The following is a 23,195-nucleotide window of genomic DNA, read 5'->3' on the forward strand; positions in this document are numbered from 1 at the left end:
TGTACATACAGAAGATGAAAACAACTTTCGGGACTTCTTATGTCCAACTAAAGCAATTAAAATGTGGTCTGAAAACTTGCATATATTGTACTAAACAAAGTAATTAAAACTTCAAAGTTACGACATCCAATGGCTCTGCAATGACCTAGTCTCTCCAATTGCATATTTGCTAACACCTAATTCACTGTTGAGCAGTGTGCATTCACCTTGAATAAGTCAGTGAATATGATGCATTTGCTTACCTATGAGTTACGTTATGCAATGTTGCCTACCCGCCATGGTTGCTCAGTGGCTATGGTGTTGGGCTGCTGAGCATGAGGTCGTGAGATCAAATCCCGGCCACGGTGGCAGCATTTTGATGGGGGCAAAATGCGTAAACACCCGTGTACTTAGATTTAGGTGCACTTTAAAGAACACCAGGTGGTCTAAATTTCCAGAGCCCTCCGCTACGGTGTGCCTCATAATCAAAAAGTGGTTTTGGCACGTTAAACCCCATAATTTAATTTTAATTAATTAATGCGATGTTGCCGTCATGCAGCATTTTACAGCTCATACCGGAAATGTTTGCTAGAGAACTAGCACTGCACTGAAAACGTTCCATTGTTTTGCAGAAACTTAGCCCCAAACCAAAGTCCCAAGTCGCTGTTGTAATGGGTTCACCATCTGACAAGGAGCACTGTGAAAAGATCAAGAAGGCCTGTGAAAAGCTTGGCGTTCCCTGTGAGCTGAGGGTAGCATCTGCACACAAGAACACCGACCAGGCTCTGGACATGATCGCTGAATATGAAGGCATGTCACTTTTTTACAGCGAAGCTGTATATAGCTACCCAATGGTGGTGGTCAGTGTCTATGCGTTTATCCGTAGTGTCGACACGAAAACATTTTTGTCTCCTGTTTCTTGCGACTGCTCTGTAGCTCTCAATCTAATGTAGTTATCTTGGAAAAGCTATGCTGAAATGGGCCGCTAAGATCACTCTATCATTACATCGAGTTTCATTTACTTGTCATAATTAGTTAGTTCACAGTGCAGTAGTAAATGTTACAGAATCCCCTCTGCTGTCTATACATGGCTATCTATGGAGGGAGTATGGTTACAGAAAACAGCTGTAACTTTTGTTTTATCGAAACTATCCCAAAACAAATTATGACAATTAGTCGTCAAGACCGCTCTAACATTATGCAGCGTTTCGTCTACTTTTCATAATTATATAGTTCACAGTGAATTAGTAAATATTGTGGAATTCTCATCTGCTGTCAGTACATGGGCTTCTATAGGAGGGAAACAGACAGCCCCATGTTTGTCTGCTAGAATGAAACTCTAGTCCTTCCAAGTTTCATTCAGTTAACTAGGAAGTATGCTCAGTTCAAATGAGAAAAGAAAAAAAAAACACGTTTTGTTTCGTGCACTCCTTTGACTGCGCCCCGGTCAACGCATATTGTCGCTCGTGTCAAGGCTCATTTTAATGGCCACCTGCGTTCTACACACATTGTTACCACCAGTGGGCATTGTGTGTTGTGGTTACATCATAGTCGCCTGGGCGACATAATAATAATAATAATAATAACAATAATAATAATAATAATAATAATAATAATAATAATAATAATAATAATATATTATTATTATTATTATTAACAATAACGACGACTACGATGATGATGATGATAATAATAATACCTACCTACATAGATGCGTCAGTTGAGGTAAAACGCACCATAGCTTCACTGTTCGTCCTTCTTCAGAGTGGAAGGGCTGATGAATGTTTACTTATACATGTGAGGGCATTTGTTCTTTTCTTGAGCCTTTTGGTTATTTCGTTACACGTGGGGCAAATTATCGTATAGAATCACATTTGAGAGCGAATATTCAATATATTCCTAACAAGACTGTCCGCAGAACATGTCGCAAAGACTACATCTTGCCAGCTTCACCACAAGTTAAACTACCTTTTTTCCTACACTCTTATGCACTATGGCAAACTTTGCTTGCAGTATAGTAGACTGCACTGGCCACTGCGTTTCAAAACCATGCTGAAGCAATAAAAATTGTTGTAATGGTCTATTGTATGACTTAAGACTCTCACTCCGTGTAGCAATGCACTTTGATGCATACCTTGTAGCCAAGCAATCTGTAATTTTACCTTTGTCTCCATGCACCAACTAGCCTGCATAATGCCATAAGGTGTGCCACAGCCACTGGATAAAAACTTATCCTGTGGGTGTGTGTAGCTATAATGGAGCAATCTCGTTTAACAAGCCTCAGTTTGCCCAACCACTAAACTAGACTAAATCTGTGAATATGAATTCTGAGCTGTGGGAGCTCACCAGCGTTATGCAATTCTTGCTGAGATACAGAGGTAGCACACTGTAATTTGAAGCAGCATTCCCTAGCTTAAAATGTAGGGCAGAGTTGCAAAGAAACTCGGCTGCTCTGGTTGGTGCACAGGGGCAATCATGATGCAAGTTTCTCGCAGTTCAACGTAATCGCAAGTCTCAGAGCGGTTTGCTACAAAATACATGCAGATGAATGAGGGCCCAGTAAGATAATGCCGTTACTTCTGACAGATTCGTGCAGGATTTGGGTGGGACAATCCTGCATGAATGAGCTCCTAAGATGTTATGAATTTTTTAAGTACGAGGGCATTTCAAGTGCTACAGTGAAATGACAAATGCATCACCTGGCTCTTCTGGCTTGTATTTCAGGTGAAGGTATTCCAACAGTCTTTGTCAGCGTGGCGGGACGAAGCAATGGCTTGGGCCCCGTGACATCTGGCAACACTGTATTCCCAGTGATCAACTGCCCCCCTGTCTCAGGGGAGTGGGGACCCCATGATGTTTGGTCATCACTCAGGCTTCCGTCTGGTAAGGGCACAGAGGCAGTATGAAGCTGCTTCACTTGCACTAACTTTCACTTTACCAGGTGGCAATTATAACATCTGCAATGATAAACTGTGAATTGTGCTCAGTGAAATGGGTAATGCTGCACATCTGTGTACCACTATGGCTTAGAGGCAATTGGCGACTACCGTAAGGTAGGTAGCACACCTTCATCAGACTCTGGTACTGCAGTCACACTTTACAACACGTACTAACAACACACACTAGTAAATTGGTAGTGTGTGTTCGTGCTAGTGTGCATGAGTTAAATGAGCAAGTTAAGGCATATGTAACTGCAATAAATGGCTTGAGCCATGAAGCGAATTTTGATATTTCTGTTTAAAGGACCCCTTGTCCGGTGCATAGATGAAGCGGTCATGACCGTGTCTGCAGAATGCTACACTTATGTATGCTGTGAAAACAGCTGAAAATTCAAATGAGTCTGTGTGTCGTTATTCTCAGACCAGTTAGTCTCTTCAGCAAAGCATTTGCTGGTCTTGCACACTGTCACGGGTCCCACCAGCCATTACCAGTGCCTCACCAGTGTATCACCAGTGTTTAGATTTCTGAAAAACACTGAAGATATGCCACTGAATATGCACCAGGCAGCAAGTAATGACGCGAAAGACAGGCGGGTCTCATGACATAAACCTGATGTGGGATTTGGAGGGGAGAACGTCACTTGTAGACACTGGTTGAGGTGATGGGAGAGCTTTTGCTCTGGCGAGGGTAACTCACCTTCTTGCACTATCTACCTAAATTCTATTTGCTTCTGTCACCACTGTTGCGAAACCCTTCCGAAAATTTCTAGCAGTACAGTCTAGCAGTACAGTGCTTCCAGTTGTCACTCCACAATTTTCTAGTGTGAAAAATATTAGGCTGGGCCTGTTATGGGGTTCATTGTAGAAACAAAATTCGTGCATCGTTGTAATAGCAGCCTGCAAATAAGCTCGTGTGCACAGTAGTAACCAGTGGACAATGCTGTATAAAATTTTTAATTAAAAAGCCCACATTTATGCATGCCATATGCTTAGCGTTATCGTAGGTGTGTGCGATTGCCTTTGGTGATGCTATAAATTTTTCCTCAATTTTGTTTCTACTTACTGAGGTTAGCATTCAGTTAGCATTGGCGTTTCTTTACTGCAGCATTGGCAGCTGCATTTTGACAGAACACAAAATGTTAAAAAATCTTGCACTTAGATTACAGTGCACGCTGAGAAACCCAGGTTACAAAAATTCGATCATATCTCCTCCAAAAGTGCATCTTTCACAGTATAAGTCTGATTTCAGGATGTAAGAAGACAACAATTAGATCATTCATCATTGCTTGATTTTTGAGAAGTGCATTGAACTCTTCTCCTTCCAGGCTTAGGATGCACGACAGTTCTTTTCCCAGAAGGGGCAGCCTTGGCTGCGGCCCAGATCTTGGCAATGAGTGACCATGTCATTTGGGCGAAGCTTCGTGCATCACACTTGAATACTTGGGTGTCTCTCAAAATGGCTGACAAAAAAATCAAGCAGGAGCAAAAGGCATAGATCGCTGAAGACTTCAGTCTGCAACTTTGTTGGCATGCATTACTTTTTGCATTAAACTTGTTTCTTTTCTTCCTTCACTTCTCTTTTTCTACCTCGGTGCATACGTGTGGAAAGGACGTGTAACAGTAGTAGAGAAGTATGACATGTGTAGTCTTTTGAGGCAATAAAAGCACTGTCAATGCCAACTGTTCAATAGTCTTTATTATGACAACAAGCTTCCTAAAAGTGACTAGCACCAAACTTGAAAACACCAGTACAACACTTATTAAACGAAACTGAACATTGCAGCCAAATTTCTTTCGGCAGTGTGACAGACCAAGGAAAACAATAGGCAGTTGGGAGGATGACCTGAATACATTACGTATAAAATGCATGTTGAGGACGTCTAAATTCAATACACAACACACGCACAGAAGAGGTTGTCAAAGGTGTCTGGGGATGTACTTGTGGGCATAGATAAAGTAAACATTCTTTATCCTACTTCAAGTTGGCAGAGATCCGAATTTGTTGCTATGGTCGATTCCTAATGCTAGTACATGCACCACGCGAGAGCAAGGGGTTACCATCACACACTGGTAAAGGCTATAAATCTTGTAATTGCTATCAGCTGTACTTCCCGTACAGCAACACAAGCCTAACCTGCGCAGAAGTTGGCAGAATGAAAATTTCATGCAACTACCATCACAACCTGCACATTCGCTTGCACATTTCAAGGCACTTCAAGAGCTACCTTGACTCGAGCAAACAAGCCTACTGATGCAGCAAAACCATGTGTAGCAGTACGCTAAATGCAAAACCTTCAGCCCAGAGCTCTTCAGTCGAAGTTTCTTGCATGGTAAGGCTTGCAGATCCTTGTAACAGGGCATGCACCATTGCAGAGCGACAATATCGGCTAAAAAAAAATCTTTGGCTTGTGTCTTTTTCTAAAGTAGAGGAAACAAGGTGCCTTGGAATATTTGAGCTGTTTAATATAACGGCAAATCTTGACTGCTATTTTGCAGAAGTTATGCACATGTGCAATATCAGCACAGCCAGACACAGCTGAAATATATCTGTTGATACACAGCGAGAACTGCATTGTTCAAGTTGCAATACAAAATCCTTGGTATGGAAAGGCAGGCATGCAAAACACACAAAAAGGACACAAGGACAACAAAAATGATGACTCTCCTTCTCGTTCAACCCACTCTCATTACTTTGTCTTGTCTGTTTTGCACACCTGCCTTTCCGTACCATGAATACCTGCCAGCTTGCTCAGCTTCTGGTGTTGAAGTAGAAATGACCTCATCACCAATGCATTATGGTTTAACTTTCTACAGACTCGACTGCTGCCCATGTTATGGGCAAAAGATATTTGCTTTAACCTTTCCTGGGCCCTTGGCTTGTCCACAAATGCCTAATCACTCGGAACCAACTTTGTCTACAGTCTATCACACTCTGAAATATCGCCGCTGTCACTTTGGTCATGTTTCCTACCCCAGGGTTACGCGACAGCGAGTATTTGGTAGAACCCAGCATATGTGCAGAGAACTCGAGAGTATCATGTCGCTATGAATCTGGTCACTAAAGGTGACTCTGACTCCTCTCTAAGTGTACACACCAAAGTTACGTCGATGTGACACGAACTGCAGCCGGTACAAACGAAAGTCTGGGCATTAGTTAGCCCTAAATTGACGCGTTTCATTCCGTGAGCATTGTACATGCATGATGACATCGATGCGAATCACTTGTAGCTTTAGAAATCCAAGCAATACAGAAGTTTGCAAGAAGGTAAAGGCTTTAAGTGATCAACATTGTCGAGCAATGGACATCTAGGGCAACCTTTCTCACAAGGGGACTTGCCAAGCAAGGCATGACGCAGAAAATGCCCCCTGCATCTTTTAGTCACTTAGCAAAGCTCCAGACATCACACAGCTCTGGCACTGCGAGGTGTGCAACCAAAAATGCACTCCCCATCGGCATTTTAAGTGCACCACTGTCAGACAAATAGCACAGGAACAGGACAGTTCAAACACAAACAGAAAAAATGCAAGAGCATTTTTTTAAGGCTGCAATGTAAGAGTGCAATTCATTTTTTACCCAACAAAGGACGCTGCATCTTGTGTTCAACTTCTAATCAAGCACATTAACACATCTCTTCGATGAAGCTTCAGTTTTTGCTGTTGTGATTTGCATTTTCCTGTTTGGGTTTGATCTGTCCATGGTAGTGCTTGCTTGATGGCACCTATAGAGTATAAATCCTAGTCTTGAGCAAAGTTTCCCAGTATCAGCATCATATGCAGATATTCTATGCAACATAAGCTGTTTACATCTCTGCAGATTAAAATAGAAATTACTTTGCAGCAAACTTAAGGTAAGCTCACCAAAACATGTTTTTAGAGGGAAGCAAGAGATGCATCAAAATCTAAGCAGTGCACTAGGAACACGTTGCCCAAAATCAAATTTATGACATTCCAACCTACATGATTACTTCTCTGTCATCATAAACTGACATGTATTAATAATGTAATTGTAAATCACCACAATATAACCTCATGGCAACTAGAGGGGCTGGAGAATAGAACGAAAACTATGTGGTCGACGTTTAAGAAGAAAAGAATAAAACTTGGCAAGTGACACAAGCAAGAACTTGCATAAAATTTTAGCACCAAATTCTTTTCCTTTCTGGACGAAAAATAGTGACCAGATGAGTGTGCTAAGCAATATTGAACTATCTAAAATATATGTGATGAACTGAGATTGATAGTACCTTCATTCCAATAAAGCAAAGACAGCTGTGATGCTGAACAACATGCCTGCAAAACTCGGATAAATTTGGCACACTTCCACATAATCATCATTTATTATTCCCTTAAGGGTCCCTTTGGGGACATTACAGAAGGGGAGGCACAATGCCGTGCACAAGACTGGCATGTGTGCTATGATAAATGGATTCGCTTGGTATCTAGGCATCGGAAGTCACTGACTTGGCTGACCTTCAGTATTGTGCATGTCCCAGTGGTGAAACCACATTCCTGCACACATTGCAGCCATCTCTAAAGACAAACTTGTTTCATGAAGCCCTAGTTCTACGATGAATTGCTTTTTGATGCTAACATTCAATTTGTCTTGCTTCTGTGCTCACATTCTTCTGCATGACCATTCTTCTATAATTTTATATGGCCCTGAGCAAGGATGCATGGATGAATTAATTCAACCAAATAACTCCTCAAAAAATGCAGTGGTGCCAAATACCATTCCCGAACTACGATAAATTTTTATTCAATCACGAAGCTTTCTTTCTGAAGAAACTGCATGGCTTTACTTTGTAGCTCCATGCCACTGTAAGGCAGATGCCAACTATTGTTTTCCTAAGACTTCCTCTACATTGTGGATTTCCAGAGAACCACTTGGTTTAAGCAAAGATGCTATGGTAACTCGGGGGAGGTGTTGCACACGTCCATGTGCTTGTGAAAAATAAAGAAATAAAGTAAACATGAGCCATTAACGTGAGCAAAAATCAGCAATGTTACATGGAAAATCTTTAAAACTGTAGGGAAATGACGTGACGTGCCACATATCAGTGGCGAATATATCTAACCAACATGCTCAGAGTGACTGCTGCACTCTCATATGTGTCCCATGTTTTGTAAGCATACTGTCTAGAGGCTAGATGAACTGTAGGTGCAGTAGTATCAACCCTTGAATAATGGCACATATAAATGCCTGAAGAAAGAAAAAAATCTGTCTACATGTGCAAAACACACAGAGAATGAGTATAATCAACGAGAAAAAATATTTTGGGAAGCTATTTTACCAATAGGTGGGAAACACCAGGCAGGAAACGAAGTATGCTTCACCCCAAGCCACCTAGGGATTTGTTTTGAATTTCTAGACAGCTCTCGTCATATGTGAACCATGGCTGCACATTTCCCTTTCGTTACAGCATGTGTGTGACACCACTTCAGCCGGAGATATTGTGTCAGTCTGTCTCCTTTGATGACAGTGCTTTCAAAAGAAAGTGTGCCACATGCTGATCTTCTTCCATGTCCTTTGCGTTCCTGCTCTAAACCAACAAATGATGCTTGCCACCTGTCATTAAGTGTAGGCCGAAGACATTTAGCCAGAAACTTAATACTCAAATACGAAAATGCGACAAGAAGAAATAATATTTTTTTCTGGTATATGTTGCCTGTACGCAACACTCATCAATAAAGGGTTAAAGAAGCAAAAAAAATTGTCGCAACTTATCAGTACGAAAAACGTAGTACCACAAATGCATGATTAAAGGAAGTGCTGAGCGGGGGGGTTGAGGAGAATCAGCCCCTCCCACCCCCCAAGTTGACGCATTAGTCAAAATTTCCCTCTCACCCCTTTCCCCTGTGTTTTTTAATCCATGAATGGAATAGATTGCTTTTGTGATTCTATTCACTTCTTATACATCCCGCAAGGTAGCCAACCTCAGCATCAATGAGGTCATGGCTTCATGTGAGTCACTGCAGAAGGGCAAGAAGAATGAGAAATAAAAGCAATCATTGCAGCATATGGCCCAGGCATGGGACTGTATATGCAGATTACTGCATATGCAAATGACTCTCCATGGGATTTTGCTGTGGCCACATTTGAACACCAGGGAATTGTGAGCTGCATGCAGCCCCCCTGCTGCACATTTGAAATGGCTCCTCTACAGCTATAGATATCAAATCTTGCTTACAAGATGTCATGTCTTTAGTCATCATGTCTATAGGACCTTAACAAAAAAAGGTTAACAAACTTCACTTGGGATGTTCATACAATGAGGAAAGCTGTGCGCACAGGTGGTATTTGTTGGCACTTACAGAAGCACCTTTCTGATAGTAGGCCTGCAGCCTAATAAACTCACATTGAAGGGACACTATGGAGGACTTTTAAGTTAAGGTGTGTTGGAAAGTTATACTTTTGCAATAGGTGTTCGAAAATGTGACAGCTACGACCTGGGTTCTGCCACCTGCATTATGCAAAAGCATGGCCTCGAAGATTTATTTTCCGTTACTCTGAAGGGGCAGTCACTACGGGGTGCGACATGGAAACCTCCTCTAGCAGACGACCACATTTACCAAGAAAGAAAGATTCGCTAGCAAGAAGCAGTGCAATAACGAAAGACAAGTGGCGATGCCACAGTGAAGTTCGTGAACCAGCTTGCCATGCCATCGTAGATTTTGATCGCATCTGCTCAGGTACAGTTATCTGTTTTGTCGGTAAAGAAGGAACACATTCATGCTAAAGAAACAAGAAACACAACTTATCAAGTTTTGGGAACTTTTCCAGCAGCCAAAACAGCCCAAATACAAGGAAATACACATTGAAATCCACGATGTCACACTGAAATTCTGGCACTGACATTCCAGCATGAAATTCAAGAAAGGGATGTTTGTCTCTGACATTTTCTCCATTAATAATCAGCCTAATTAGTGCAAATTGATTAAAATAGTTTTGAAAGAAAAGCTTTAAAGCCCAAAACTGATTTAATGTTGCTCATTAATGACCTTTAGTGTTTTATTTTTTTTTTTCGTGCCATCATTACATGGTATGAATGCTATCTGTCATAGCACATAGTCTCTGGATGCTTAGCAACAGAGGAGCTCCTCCTACCATTTTTCATTTCATAGCCCAGCACTTCACCTGTAACGTCTCTTACCTGCTCTAGCTCATTTCAAAGCAGGCACCTGTGTACAATTTATCAGGTGTGGATGCTGTTTTCTAGACGCTTGTGCAGATGCACAAACAAATTTTATGAATTCATATTTGCATTACGACACATGAGAAAATGGCTGACATAGACTTGACCACTATAACCAGCAAAAGGACAGCCAAGGTATTTACTGGCTAATCACAAACCATTTTTATGATGTGTAAATGACTTTGTGGGTTTAATGCAGACTGTGAACACCAAGGGTAGGACATGTTGCACTGGAGGTATACATATAAAACACTTTATGCTCAATGAGGCCTCACTCAGTGAGAATCGAACTGCAGGGACCTTTCTTCATGATATTTGCTTTCTAATACAACGACTTACCTTCTCAATAAAGATGAGCATTTAATTTCAGGTAGATATTCCGAGAAGTACCTTGCGCATGCGAGGAGTACCCAAAAGTAACTGCAACTTATTCTCAGAAGTACATCGTAGTCATCAAACAGGCGATTAGCTGTGGCTGGTGTGCTTGTTTTTGGCTTTTGTGTGCAAAGTGCTGTGGCAGAGTGCTTTGAATGGATTATTTATTGCATTGTATTTCATCCATATGTAGTATATGCAACTTGTACCAATACTGTGACAGCTTTCAGTAAGGAACAGACACAGTACGTAAGAAACAGCTTTTTTTACACAATTTACATAAACAGCAATTTTCTAATGGTAAAGTTCACACTTTTAGCAAGATTTAGTCCACAAGCATTTTCCCCCACTTCAATGAGGGCAACAAACAAACCAGTTAAAAATGAACGATGATAACATTTGTTGTTGATAAGCGATCAGGAGTGTCGTACTATGCAGTTGCCATAGCTACATAGCTAAAGAAAGGAATTTTCTGGCATGCACACATATCTAAGATTACCTAGTCTACCAGTCAATTCATATTACCATATAGCTTCATAGGCAAGATGTAAACCTCCATACAATTGTTCAGTAAGTGAATATTGTATAAATACAATGGGCGAGCATAATGGTCAAACCAATGCAGGAAAACAGAATTTCATGTGCACTCTCTGCTTCACAATATGACATGAAATTAACGACCATCGCAAAATATACAACAAATGTTTCTATTCAATGTGCAGCTACACAGCAATTTCTAACAGGATGCATATAATGCCTTGCACTAGCAATGCCTATAAGTAAGTCTAATAAGTTATTTATTGTACTTATTTAAAATATCATCAAGGTCAGAATATAGGGGAACGGTTGCACAAGAAAATTACTTATAGGTGTCGTAAATGTGAAACAGAATGCCACTATCAGTTAATGACAGTTATTCTAGAACAGAATACAAGTCATATGCAACCGTACATTTAACTATGTAAAAACACATTTGTACAAGTTAAAAAAGAATAGTTTCAAAAATGTTTTTAAATCCACGCATACTTCAGGAAACATTCCAGTCACTTTTGGGTACTCCATCTATCTAACATATTCACAAGACAAATTTCGTTTTTGTATATTCAGCAGCTGCAAATAACACCATTACCTGAGATTCTCGTGATGACTAGTACCTTTATAATTATATGAAATTATGCCTTCCTCTTGGCAGCGAAGGAGTGACTACTTGATAAGAAGCTGTTGGAGTTCACATTCCCTGAGGCTCCAGCGTAGCTGTGACAACTTTGTTGTCCACTCAGCTCGAGACCACTGCTGAGGAGGCCGTAGATCTTGCTGTTGGGACATGCACGTCTTCCAATCTTGTAAAGAAAGAGAAAGAGAAGGTGCAAGAAACTCTTGATGAAGAGCTGCATTTGTGACACACAGGGCACAGGCAGAAAGAAGGGTTCATGGACATCGTGGTTCAACCCCATGGATGAGGGTAAATTGAGGAGAGGACCTAACAACCCAAGTGCACTGCAAACAGTATTGTGGGAGTCATTTACTGGGCAAATAGCAATGTTGCCATTATTGCTGAGGGAGAATGGCTGCTCTATGCAACGCTAACAGATGTTGTCAGGGCTAGATGGCAGCTGGAGTGCCATTTGCTGTAGCTCCCTCAGTGATCACTGTACGGCAATTGGTGTACAAAGGTGATGTAAATGTTTCAATTTGACATGGCAGGCTAGTGAGTGTAAATAAGACATTCTACGCAAGGAACTCAGAACACTCTCTGCATCCAGGGCCTTTCTTGGCACTGGCCGGGAATGGTGAGAAGCTGCCCAGTAAGCAGAGGCAACTTGTAACGGCATTGCAGAGAGTGGTGGCAGGGACTGTCCCCAGTTTTCTCATCCTCCATGAACTATCCAAATGGCTGGACAGTAGCAGCTGCATGCACCAATGCAAATTTGCCAGTCGCACCATGACCCAACTAAGGCTGCCTTGAAGCATGTGATTTAACCCCTTAACTGCCGTGACAAACTGCAAAAAAATTTTGCAAAAGTGAAGAAAAAAGGCAGAAGGCACTGCATTATTTTTTGTCAATATTGCAAGAAACTGAAGACATACACATGTGCAAAAATTGCCAAAAATTCACGACAAGTTCAGCAACAGAGGACACTCGTTTTCATGGAAAATTATCTTATCATTGGCAGTTAAAGGGTTAAATGTCTTGAACTACTATTCAGATTTTATTCTATTTGATAATAGGATGAAAAGAAAGGGGGCTGGACAGGCCATATAATACTTAGATTAGGTAACCAGTGGCCTATCAGTCTAAAAGATTGGGTGCCAAAAGAAGGGAAATGAAGTCGAATATGACCAAGGATTAGGTGGTGTGATGAAACTGTGAAATATGCAGGCAGTAGGATGTAGTCATCTGATGAAGGACAGGGACAATCGGAAATTACTGGGAGAGGCATTCATCCGTTCTGTAATGGACATAAATTACACTGATGTTGATGAACTATTTAGAATGCTTCTAGTTTACTCTGGAACTGTCATACTGCATAAGTTTCAAGTATGTGTGCCCAAGAATAAAAACTATCAAACTTTCAGCAATGTACTGCTCTTGCATCAGCTCTGCTGTGCATAATAAAATTGCAGGAGGAGTGCAATGAAGGCATGCTGGAATTTAAGCCTAATGCTTACAATGCACTGGAGGACTGCCATGAACTGCTTCCATTTCTGCGTGAGGAATATCGGTAAGTGCTCTTGCTGTCCGATGAGGAACTAGGCTGGACGATGAGGACGGTACCAGCTGCAGGGATTAAAGCCATGAAGTTCATTTGGCAAAGGCATTCATATAAACAAACATGTCCAGGGCATGGACCAAAAGCACATGAACAGCTTGATGAAGCCCGCAACAACAAGGATATTGTGGATAAACTTGTGAAACGCTAACGGTGACTGACAGCATTTAATGACCCAATGGTATCTTCAAAGCGAAATAAATGCTGTGGAAGCACTGGCATAAAGTGAACAACATAGTGAACAGCCATCTGGGTTTTCCTCACATGCAGTATCATGGCTGCTGCCCATTTTTTTGCAGCAGTGCTAAATGTAACAATCCACTTACTAAGAAATTACTGAAGCTCACCATGTCATACTGCTGATAGATGACTACACCGTAACCAATAAATAAATCCCTCATTTTTGTTCTGGCTTGAGGTTGTGTGTGCATCTCAAGTGTGCCTGGCATATTGCCGTTTCTGACCTCTTAGTGTTTGTCTTAGTGGCTTTATAAGTGATCGGCCTCTATGTGCACGAAGAAGCACAGAAAAAGGTGCAGTAACAGCAGCATGTTGCGCATCAGTTTCTTCACTAGTCCCATCAAGGCATGGACAAAACGCACCTTTATGGATGACACTACCAAGTCCTTGCTGGTGATCTCGGAGCCAGAAGTATGGGGCACGACATAACTGCACAAACATAAGAGAAAACAAAGCACATTACAAAACATGTATTATACTGATTAGGCAACAGACTGCTGACCACCATCGAATGAAATAGTACATTGATACTTCAGGCGTGACAATATTTTCAGACCATTTAGTGCAGGCAGACTTGCACTGGTTCATCTTTATGTTAGATAATTAATGTCTCGTTTCTTCTTTTTTGAGAGTGCTCTCACCTGTGATATCTGTTATCAGTGCAAGCACACACAACCATGATGTAAGACTGCCTTGATAAGTGCTACAAAAGCAGAGGCATCCTTGAATAAAGCCACGAATTTATGCAAATGCAAATGCATTTCTGCATTTCTGAAACAATGCATAAGCATTGTTTGGCTCGGCTATGACTTCTTCTTGCTTAGTTTTGCTTACTTGCTTTTCCGAGCTTATGCGCATCTGCCCATGGCCTTTCTGGTGGCAAAGAATGCTTAGGCTTTAGCAGACAATTGTCAGATTTTCTTGTCGCATCAAGTAACTTTTTTATTATTTAATTTACGGCATTCACTCTCATTTATGAGTTATAGCCAGTGAGTTTCAAGCCTGAATAACTGTCCCAGGGTTCCATAGCACAGCAACCTAGCAAGACTTCGTACAATTCCTTGATCATTCAAACCCCAATGCATGTGCTGAACAGAACATTAGGCAACTTGATCAGCCTGTTTGCCAGCCCTGGAACAATCGTCCTAATAACTGAATTGACAAATTAGTGAACCATGCAATGACCGAGTCATAGTGAACAAGGTACTGTTGCAGCTCGAGGGGGCGTTAGGGCAAGAAATCCACCAAGCCCATCAACGAATACGCCCGGTAGTAGGAATGAAGGAAAAAGGGTTTATTTGACATAAGTTACATGGCTCCAGTTATGGTAGCCCACTCCATGCAGGAACATGTTAACTGTGTGAGTTCACATAAGGACACGTCAGCCCCACTGCATGAAAGGTCTCCACTTTTAATCTCGTTGTCTTCCCTAGGCGACTCGACTAGGGAATCTGATTACTGTATCACTGCCAATCACAATTGTCGAATCGGATGCAATACCCCAGCCAGGATATCACATTGTTCGGCAGCACTCCTACCTTCGTTGCACTCCTACCTTAACAGCCCTCCTACCTCCTGGTGGTATGGAATATGTGACGCGAAAGCACTATGGAAATCCAAGGTCGGCACTGTTCTTTGATAGCATTTGACATTGGCCTTTTAATCATTAGTTCAGGCTGTCAGGTACATAGTGGTACGGGGTTTTTTGTGGACCCGTCAGCAGTCAATGTCAACGCCGTGTTGACTTCAGTGTGGCACTGATCGATGGTTGGGGTTGCCTCATGGAAAACATTTAATTAATGCCCTTGGTCGTGTTGAGATGTAACACCATCTGTGCAGATCCCAAATCTTTAATGTATATTTGTTTTGGCAGTGGTCACTGACATGTTCTGAGATGATGCTTCACCTTTATCACACAGTATTTTGTCAAACCATCGACTACAGAATCACTTTGGGCAGTGACTTTTGCTCTCTTTTTGGTGTCTGTTATTTCAGTGCATAGTTTGTTCACTTGAACCAAAATAAAGGAGGAGTGAGGTTGTTTCTTTCTGTCCATTTCAGTGCTGGAATAGTACAGCTCCCACTATTCAGACTTTAATAATAATAGACATGCTGGTTCCTTTGTTAAAGTCTTGTTCAATAAAAAAACAACAAAAAGAGCAAAATAAAAGAGAAGACATAGCATCTCTGCTATAGGCATGTTCACTAAAACTCATCTGCAATCTCAAAACACACAAAGGTGTTGCCCCCAGTTGATCGTGCAGCCAGTAGATGGCATTATGAGGTAACCCTCTTGTTTCAAGCAAATCAAGCTAAGGTGTAACCTGGCAAGAGCATCCTCAGCAACTTGTTGAGCAGCACGTAGGGACAGCTGCAGATGTCGATGACGCAGGTGAGCAAGGCGTTGACTGAGCCGGAGAAGATCCTTGTGACCCAACGAGGAGCGGCCAGATAGACTTCCAGTGGCTGCCCCTTTGGTAGGCTTGCTGTTCTCACCTTTGGTCTTTGTTCCAGGTGTGTCACTGTGTGCAAAGCACAAAATTTGTTACTGAACCAAATGACACCTTTTGCCTATGGACAGGCGAGTGCTCGTTAATTTACTTATTACTGTTTCTACATCTTTTCACAAGGCATTACTGAAGAGAGCTTTCTTTCTGCATGCTACGCAAGCCCCAAGTATGCTCAGCAACAAAGGAAAGTACAGCCAGAAGCAACTACAACAACAACATATATGTTGGTAAGATAGTGCCACATGTTGTTTTACTTTTGGGCAGTGTCTGTTTTCGCTGGATCATCACTGTTATTGAGTTATTGCACAGTGCATGACAATTACTGCATCCAAAATTTTGCAAACATTGTTGCCAGTTCTGTAGCAAAAGAAACAAGTCTGATCAGATCGAACACGCACCACGAAGAGTGTTGTAGATTCTCAAATGTATGTGAGCTCCAGTGGTTACTCTGGAATGTTACGTGCACACTAAATAGCAGACAAACTTGAAATCAGAAGTGACAATCAACAACCACACTTTTCTCTGTCAGTGTGATTTGAGTATTGTACTTGCCTTTCTGGGAACAAGTTTACTCAATAATGTTAGATTCTTAACTCACACCTAGTAGTAGTAGTAGTTGGTTGTTTATTTAAATAAATAGATAGATGAATAAGCGAAAAGGAAGGGAAGGAAGATTGCTGCTGACCACAGTAATTGTAGAGCGCAGTCTGTTGACACCTGAACCATCATGCACACTTTTGGCAGTGCTTCTAGTTTTTCACTGTGACTAACAATGTAATACCATGACAAAGGAGTACAATGTAAAAGAATAGAGAAGAATGCAATTTAATTTAATCTAATTTATTTATGATTCTTGCTTTCCCTGCACCACAGAAACACCGAAGGGTGCAGAACTAAAGGTGCTCATGGCACCTGGCCAGGGTCCTCACTGAATTAACATGGGGAGCACGGAAACTACTCGAGCAGTTCAAGAATACAGTCAACCACAAATGTTTACAGACTGTGGGTTCCCTGAAAACATTGAATTTCCTAGTAGCATGTAACAATAGCCACTAAAACCGTACATTACAATTTTGTTTGCATATACAAGTAGAGGTTGGAAATGCGAATACCAGGCTGCATTGTGAGGCTGCGGACATGTTCAGGTTTTTCTAAGATCCAGTGGTTCACAAACTTTTGTGGTCGACTGCACATTGGCTTGCTCCATTTCAGCTATCGCTGCAGCTACCACATACATGTACAGCAAGCAGAAACACATGCAGCACTATTCTTAATTTTCTTTACTAGCCATGTAGCACCCTGGCCTTATTGCTTCATGACATCATCAAATTTTGCTCTGTTCCATAACGTCATGATAATGTTGATGTCGTAAGGTCCAGCGTTTTGAAACTAAATTTAGTATCAAATTTTAAAATATTTGATAAGTGTTTCCCAATCTTCACACCTGCTAAATGTTATTTTTTAGTGTGTGGAAAGCCCGTGGTAGCTTTTACAAGTTCAAAAACATGTCGATACTCTGTTAGGCTTAAAACTGTGCAGCAGCACAGCCGCTGGTGTCACCTTTCAATCGCTTACTGACTTGCACACTTCTGCATGACATTTCAGGACCGAATCCTCACCCTGGCAGCGCAGGTCCTTTATCTTGGGAATTCTGGCCTTGCTTCTCGTCTGCAATAGTGTGCTTGTGGTTTCGCGCTCTCTGAGCTAGTGAAGTGGTTCCAAGTTGGATTAACTCTTGCTTGGCAGATGCTTTCAGCTGGTCTCTGATTCGCTGGTACTTGTGGACTTCCCGCTTCAGTCGCTCCAACTCAAACTCGAGCGCCTGCTTCTGGGTGAGCAGATCCCGCACGATAGCATGTTCATCTTGATTGCGAAGAGTGGCAGTGTGAGATTCTGAGTCAGTGTCCGTTTGCTGCACAAAGAAAGCCTGTTATAGAATCAAACACAGTTCAGCACATCCACCAAGCAAGCACATGAACATATCTGAGTAACTGGCCAGACACAGGTACTCTGAAAAGAGACCAATGGTAGACGGAATAAGACATGACACAGTTCATCCTGACACGAATGGATTTCTGTGTGTTTTTGCATTATTGTGGGTGTACCGATATATATCTCAGAATTTATGTGTCTATATGGTAGCTTGACCCGTATTCTGAAATGTTCGCCTTCCGCGAAACTATCACCTTGGCCATGCCTCCACCAACAGCACGTGTGGATTGGCTGTTTTAGCAAAACCGGAAAATAAACAGCGCCATTTAGTAGTTCCAGCCTACATCATTTTAACGTCGTGGTGTTGATGGGTGCTCTCAACGTGTATTGAATAGACGAACACTTCTTATGGCGTTCGGTTGGTGGTGGAGTGTAGTAGATATGAGAGGTGGTAGTTCATAGTGTTCTTTTTGCTGGCGTCTTACATGTGCTGTTTATTCATTTTTTTATTTCACAATACTGCAGGCCAGATTGGCCCAAGCAGGAGGGGCATGAAAAAAAAATTACATTGCATGTGACATACAACAGAACAAAAAATTAAAAGATGACAGCAGAAACAATAAGCAATGAATATTGAAATTCCTCATAGGAAAATTGTTTCCTTTCTACTGAAGAAGCAAAGTTTGAAGGGCCTGTTCCACATAAGGAGAGTGAAAAACCGATTGAGGAAGGGCATTCCAATCAGCTATTGTTTGAGGGAAGAAACTGTGCTTATTAAATGAGTTTGTTTTAGCAAAAATAGGCTGTATTGAGTGTTCCCTATTATGGTGGGTTCTTCGAGTAGTGGAGTGCCTGAGGAATGAGGGGGGAGCAATGCTAAGCTTTCCTGCCGAAATTTTATGAAGGAAAGAAATGCAGTTCAGTTTTCTATGTGTACTAAGCAACAGGATATTATTGTCCTTCATAAGCTGTGTTGGGGAGTCTGACCTTCTGTATTTATGAAAAACGAAATGTGCTGCCTTTCTCTGAATGAGCTTTAATTGACAGATGTCTTTCTCAGTGTGCAGGTCCCAAATTACGGGTGAGTATTCAAGTTTGGATCTGATGAAAGTTTTATAAGCCAAGAGCTTAATATGGCTAGGAGTATTCTTTAATTTATGTCTCAAGAAACAGAGCTTCGAGAATGCAGTTAACAGATCTCAGAGATATGAGTGCCCCAGGTTAATCGGTTGTAAAGAGTTATTCCTAGGTATTTATGTTGTGAGATCTCGCTAATGTGACTGTTGCGGAGGCAATATTGGTAACAGCTAACATTGTTTTTTTCACGTAACTCGGAGAAGCACACTCTTTTCAATTTTTAAATCCATACTCCATTCTTCACACCAGTGACATATTTTGAGCAAAGATTCTTGGAGCAATTGATGGCCTGCTGTTGATGCTATTTCTTTATATACAACGCAGTCATCTGTGAACAATCTTATTGACACTGACCGTGGAATGACATTTATTCAATCATATATATATATATAAAAAACAGCAAAGGTCCTAACACACTACCTTGAGGAACACCGGAAGTAACAGCAAGCGATTCAGAAAGGGCGCATGGCAATATTGGTTGATTGATTTAAAATAAAACACTTCACACTTCCTTTTTCAATATATTTTACCTAAAGCGGCCGTAGCCAACCGAAGTCAGTGTGCAGAACCCGTGCTGCACTACACTAAAAAACAACACACCTGAGCCCCTCTGTACTCGCAAGGTGCGCTCTCTCATGTGATGTGAAGCGTTCGAGAGTGTGTGTTGGTAGTGCACGCTGACGTCACGGGTAAGCAGCCGCTTGATTCACTGAACGTGACTATTGCGGCGGTGAAACTATCACGGAAGGTGAATATATCAAAATACGGCCCCTGCATTTTGTAAAGAGAAACAGTTCCACTTTTGTGATGGGAATTCTACCATCTGATTAAAAGAAAAGAAAAAACAGAAGAATGTATTTGTGTAATAGCTGCACCGACCCAACACTTAGGACCAAATTTTGAGGAAAATTGAGGTGCAGCTACACACCAATTTAGTATATGGTACACAATAGATTTATTGCTTGACAGTTTCATCAGTGTAACATGTGGTGTCTGCAAGGTACCAATAACCTTAATGCATAAAGTGCCAGACATGTCGTACACATGATATATGAATGTGACAGAGAACTGCTGCAAATTACCCTGGCTAGGGAGAATGCGCACACTAAAGATACCTATCTAGTAAGCCAAAAATGTCTCTGGGACATGTGCATTGGGTCTTAATGTGCAAGTCGAAGACCGACATCTGCTAGACGTCACAGGCATGTGACCTTTTTACCAGGAATTTCGAGGTCATTTAGAGTACGTTGCTTTGACTTATGAAAGAGACAGCCTATACATTTTATCAGATGGCATCTAATGTATGTTGTAACAACTTGACATAGACTTTTTTGGTCCACACATGAATATAGTTGTCCTCTCATTTGTTCCAATTATAATTTTACACTGGTATATCTAAAACTCATATGTGGACACCTACTTTACGTATTTTCTAATCCGATTTACTTTTAAAACTTAATTCAATATATGCCGTTTGTGCCAGGTGAAATGCCCAGAAGATGGAGCAGATTGCACTTGCTCATGTGTGTGCATGTGCACATACGTGCGCACGCAATGTATCTGTTCTTGCAGAGTGGGCGTTTCACCCGTTGCATCAGACACAGAGCGTGTGCTGCGAACGTAATGTTCATTATAGAAAACACCATGAAAAAGGCCCTGAGCACTCGGAAAGATTTCCTAGTTGTTCTGTGGACCTCTGCTTGCCTAAAGTAGTTAAGCATATATTTGAGCTCACTTAGGTCCAGCAGTGATTTTCTTGCAATGTTACAGCAACATCATTTGGATGAGATTTAGATTATCCATTGTATGTATTAGCAATGTTGTTTAGACAAATCTAGATATCCATTGGATTGTGTAACATTTCGAACATTATGTTCCATGGACATATCTATTGAACATATATAATTGTCTGGATAACAAGCATTTACCAGGCAACTCTGTTGAAGACGCTCTGCTAGTATACACATATATATTCTAGAACAATGTGACAATTTCAGTTCCATTCCATTGTTCATAATTCACTTGGGTAGCATTACCTGCCTATGTTACTGCTATGAGTGGGGAATCATGGAAGTGGATGATGATGGTGGAATAGGTCAGACTGAAAGGAATGGCCTCGTTAAAGTAGTAACATTATAAAACATTTACTTGCCCACCTTTACTAAAGGTCCTGAATTCACTGCTAGCATGTGAAGGTTGGTTGGACAAGACTTGGACAGGAACCCCTTTTTCACTTTCTTGAGACGTGAGAAGGGAACAACAGTTTGATCGGCATCCTGGAAAGAGAATCGGCTGCTTACCAAGTGCAAATTACAGAAATTAATTGTGATCAAATATGGTAAAAAATAGGCTACGTACTGAAGCTCTTGCAAATGAGGACAAGGGCGGAATGTCGTCCAGAGACGACATCTGAAACACATTGGACATAATGTTTAAGGAAATTAGGCAAAGCAGTGTACTTGGTTAAATGCCCACAGCAGTGACTTCAATTGCATGCACTGATAGATGAATGCATCAGCATGCCAAGAAAACATGCATGCTTTTCTTGTGTTACTGTATGTTGGAAAATGCTATGCAATACTTACCAGTGAAGCCCCGCTGTCCTCTACATTTGACTCTGCAGTAGTGGCTCGTGCACTTGCCTTGAGTCTCTCCTTCTTGACCACAGCTTTGTAGTAAGAATCCAAGGGATGCTCCCATTTGGTCTCTTTCGTAACCGAATTGTAATAGTAAATCCTTCCCTGAGAATCTTCCCTGCAGCAAAAAAAAATAGGGTGCTTGTGCAAATGAATTGTGTATAAAATATGCAAACTGCCCATAATATTCACAGTGTTAGTTCCAAAGTTGTAGCACATGAGAGGCCAATGTGTGGCTTATTAAAACCAACAAATAAAAAGAATGTATGAATATGAAATAAAGTCCTTACATATTTAAAAGAAAAGGGGGGCTATGAATGCATGAATTCACTGTTAGTTGGAACACATATTTCCTCATGGTAACATTCTTTAATGCAATAAAACTTACACGAAAAGACCACAGAAAAACGAAAGCATTACTCTGTGCAGCTCAATGATGTCTGTCGGCACTTCGGGCCTTTAGGTCGGACGCACCGATGGCTTCTGTGTAGTTAAGTGTTGGATGAAGGCAACTTTTAAGATGATTAGCGGTATCTCGCGCAAAAAATAAACTTACACGGGACACCACGGTGGCGGCAGCGACACCTCAAGACCGGCCTGAGCAATCCAAAGCAGATTTTGCTCATCAGGAAGAACGATTCCTAGGTGCTCAGCGTACAAATGAATATCTGAAACGAACGAATGCTGCCTTAAAATGGGCCCAACGTACGCGCGCAGCGTGTAAAATGAAAAAGGTGTAAGAAAGGTGATTATACTGACTGACCTTCCTTGGTTGCATTCGCCGAGCTACCGATCTCTTTCAAAATCTTTTGACCATGCGGTAGACTTCCGTTCATAACGTTCTTCGCCGATCGAGGAAAAACGTGGATAACATATCACGCCCAGGGTGTAACAAATGTAGGAACAGAGAAACCTGTGTAAACAGGACAGCGCAATATTACGTTCGGTTACAGCCTTTTAGGAGCGAGAAGCATTTACTGGCAGGATGCACAGAAGCTGCTCGGTTGCCGTCTACATTCAGTACCGTGTTCAGTGCCCCAAAAACGAGCGCTCCCATTGGTTGGAATGCTTCCTGGGGATAAATAGGGAAGGGCAAGGGAAGAGCGAAAGACGAGCATCCCCGAAACCGAAATTTCCAGTTTCTTGAAGTATCTTTGGTGTGTTAAAGTAATACTCTGATTTATGCAGCGTTCCTTAACATCAAAATTTGCCAACTAAGACTATCTCAATCACAGATCGAACATCTTTTTTTACACGACAATCGTCACTGCATTTTTCTTGCAATTTGTAAAGGTGGTGCAGTAAACCACTCAAAATCCACGCTCCATAAGGTAGCATCCTCTAGAATTTAAAATGCAGATCGTAAAACATGTCGTAAAGGCTATGCGGCTATGCTTTTGCTTTTTTTTTAATTCAGTTGCAGCGGGAGCAATTTTGAGAGCCACAAACACGTCATAGACGTCTTAGACGTCCTATTTTGGAC

General features: G+C 41.5%; 2 protein-coding genes across 6 annotated transcripts in view; one reads left to right on the plus strand and one right to left on the minus strand.

Moving 5' to 3' along the window:
• The window catches only part of Paics (PAICS bifunctional enzyme), a 30,042-nt gene extending 25,557 nt beyond the window's left edge, over positions 1-4,485 (plus strand). For both annotated transcript variants that reach the window (XM_065433318.2, XM_065433311.2), the window contains exons 6-8: positions 612-789; positions 2,704-2,862; positions 4,244-4,485. In XM_065433318.2, the coding sequence (XP_065289390.1) occupies positions 612-789; positions 2,704-2,862; positions 4,244-4,413 (507 nt within the window). In that variant the 3' untranslated portion in view covers positions 4,414-4,485. The remainder of the gene's footprint in view (positions 1-611; positions 790-2,703; positions 2,863-4,243) is intronic.
• A 6,145-nt stretch (positions 4,486-10,630) lies between these two features.
• Positions 10,631-23,100, minus strand: Cep164 (centrosomal protein 164). Of its 4 annotated transcripts, none has more exons than XM_065433301.2 (11): positions 22,737-23,100; positions 22,476-22,625; positions 22,269-22,380; positions 21,662-21,830; positions 21,435-21,485; positions 21,233-21,352; positions 17,627-17,934; positions 15,822-16,019; positions 13,860-13,926; positions 13,157-13,265; positions 10,631-11,826 (listed from the first exon to the last, which is right to left on the minus strand). In XM_065433301.2, exons 2-11 carry the CDS (start codon positions 22,546-22,548, stop codon positions 11,690-11,692), a joined length of 1,344 nt encoding a protein of 447 aa, XP_065289373.1. In that variant the 5' UTR covers positions 22,549-22,625; positions 22,737-23,100; the 3' UTR covers positions 10,631-11,689. The 4 variants fall into 4 exon arrangements, with proteins under 4 accessions (XP_065289373.1, XP_065289371.1, XP_065289379.1 ...); XM_065433299.2 differs by having other exon boundaries at positions 22,691-23,100; XM_065433307.2 differs by having other exon boundaries at positions 17,627-17,919; positions 22,476-23,098.
• Between the last annotated feature and the right edge of the window lie 95 nt (positions 23,101-23,195).

The sequence above is a fragment of the Dermacentor albipictus genome, chromosome 3 (assembly GCF_038994185.2).
Source record: "Dermacentor albipictus isolate Rhodes 1998 colony chromosome 3, USDA_Dalb.pri_finalv2, whole genome shotgun sequence".
Taxonomy (NCBI): domain Eukaryota; kingdom Metazoa; phylum Arthropoda; class Arachnida; order Ixodida; family Ixodidae; genus Dermacentor; species Dermacentor albipictus.

Coding starts and splice junctions, on each gene's coding strand:
- Cep164 (XM_065433301.2), bottom strand. CDS start 22,548: ATGAACGGAAGTCTACCGCATGGTCAAAAGATTTTGAAAGAGATCGGT. Junction 21,486..21,661: donor AGGACAGCGGGGCTTCACTG/GTAAGTATTGCA, acceptor AATGTGTTTCAG/ATGTCGTCTCTGGACGACAT. Junction 13,927..15,821: donor GCTGAGGATGCTCTTGCCAG/GTTACACCTTAG, acceptor ATGTTTGTGCAG/TTATGTCGTGCCCCATACTT.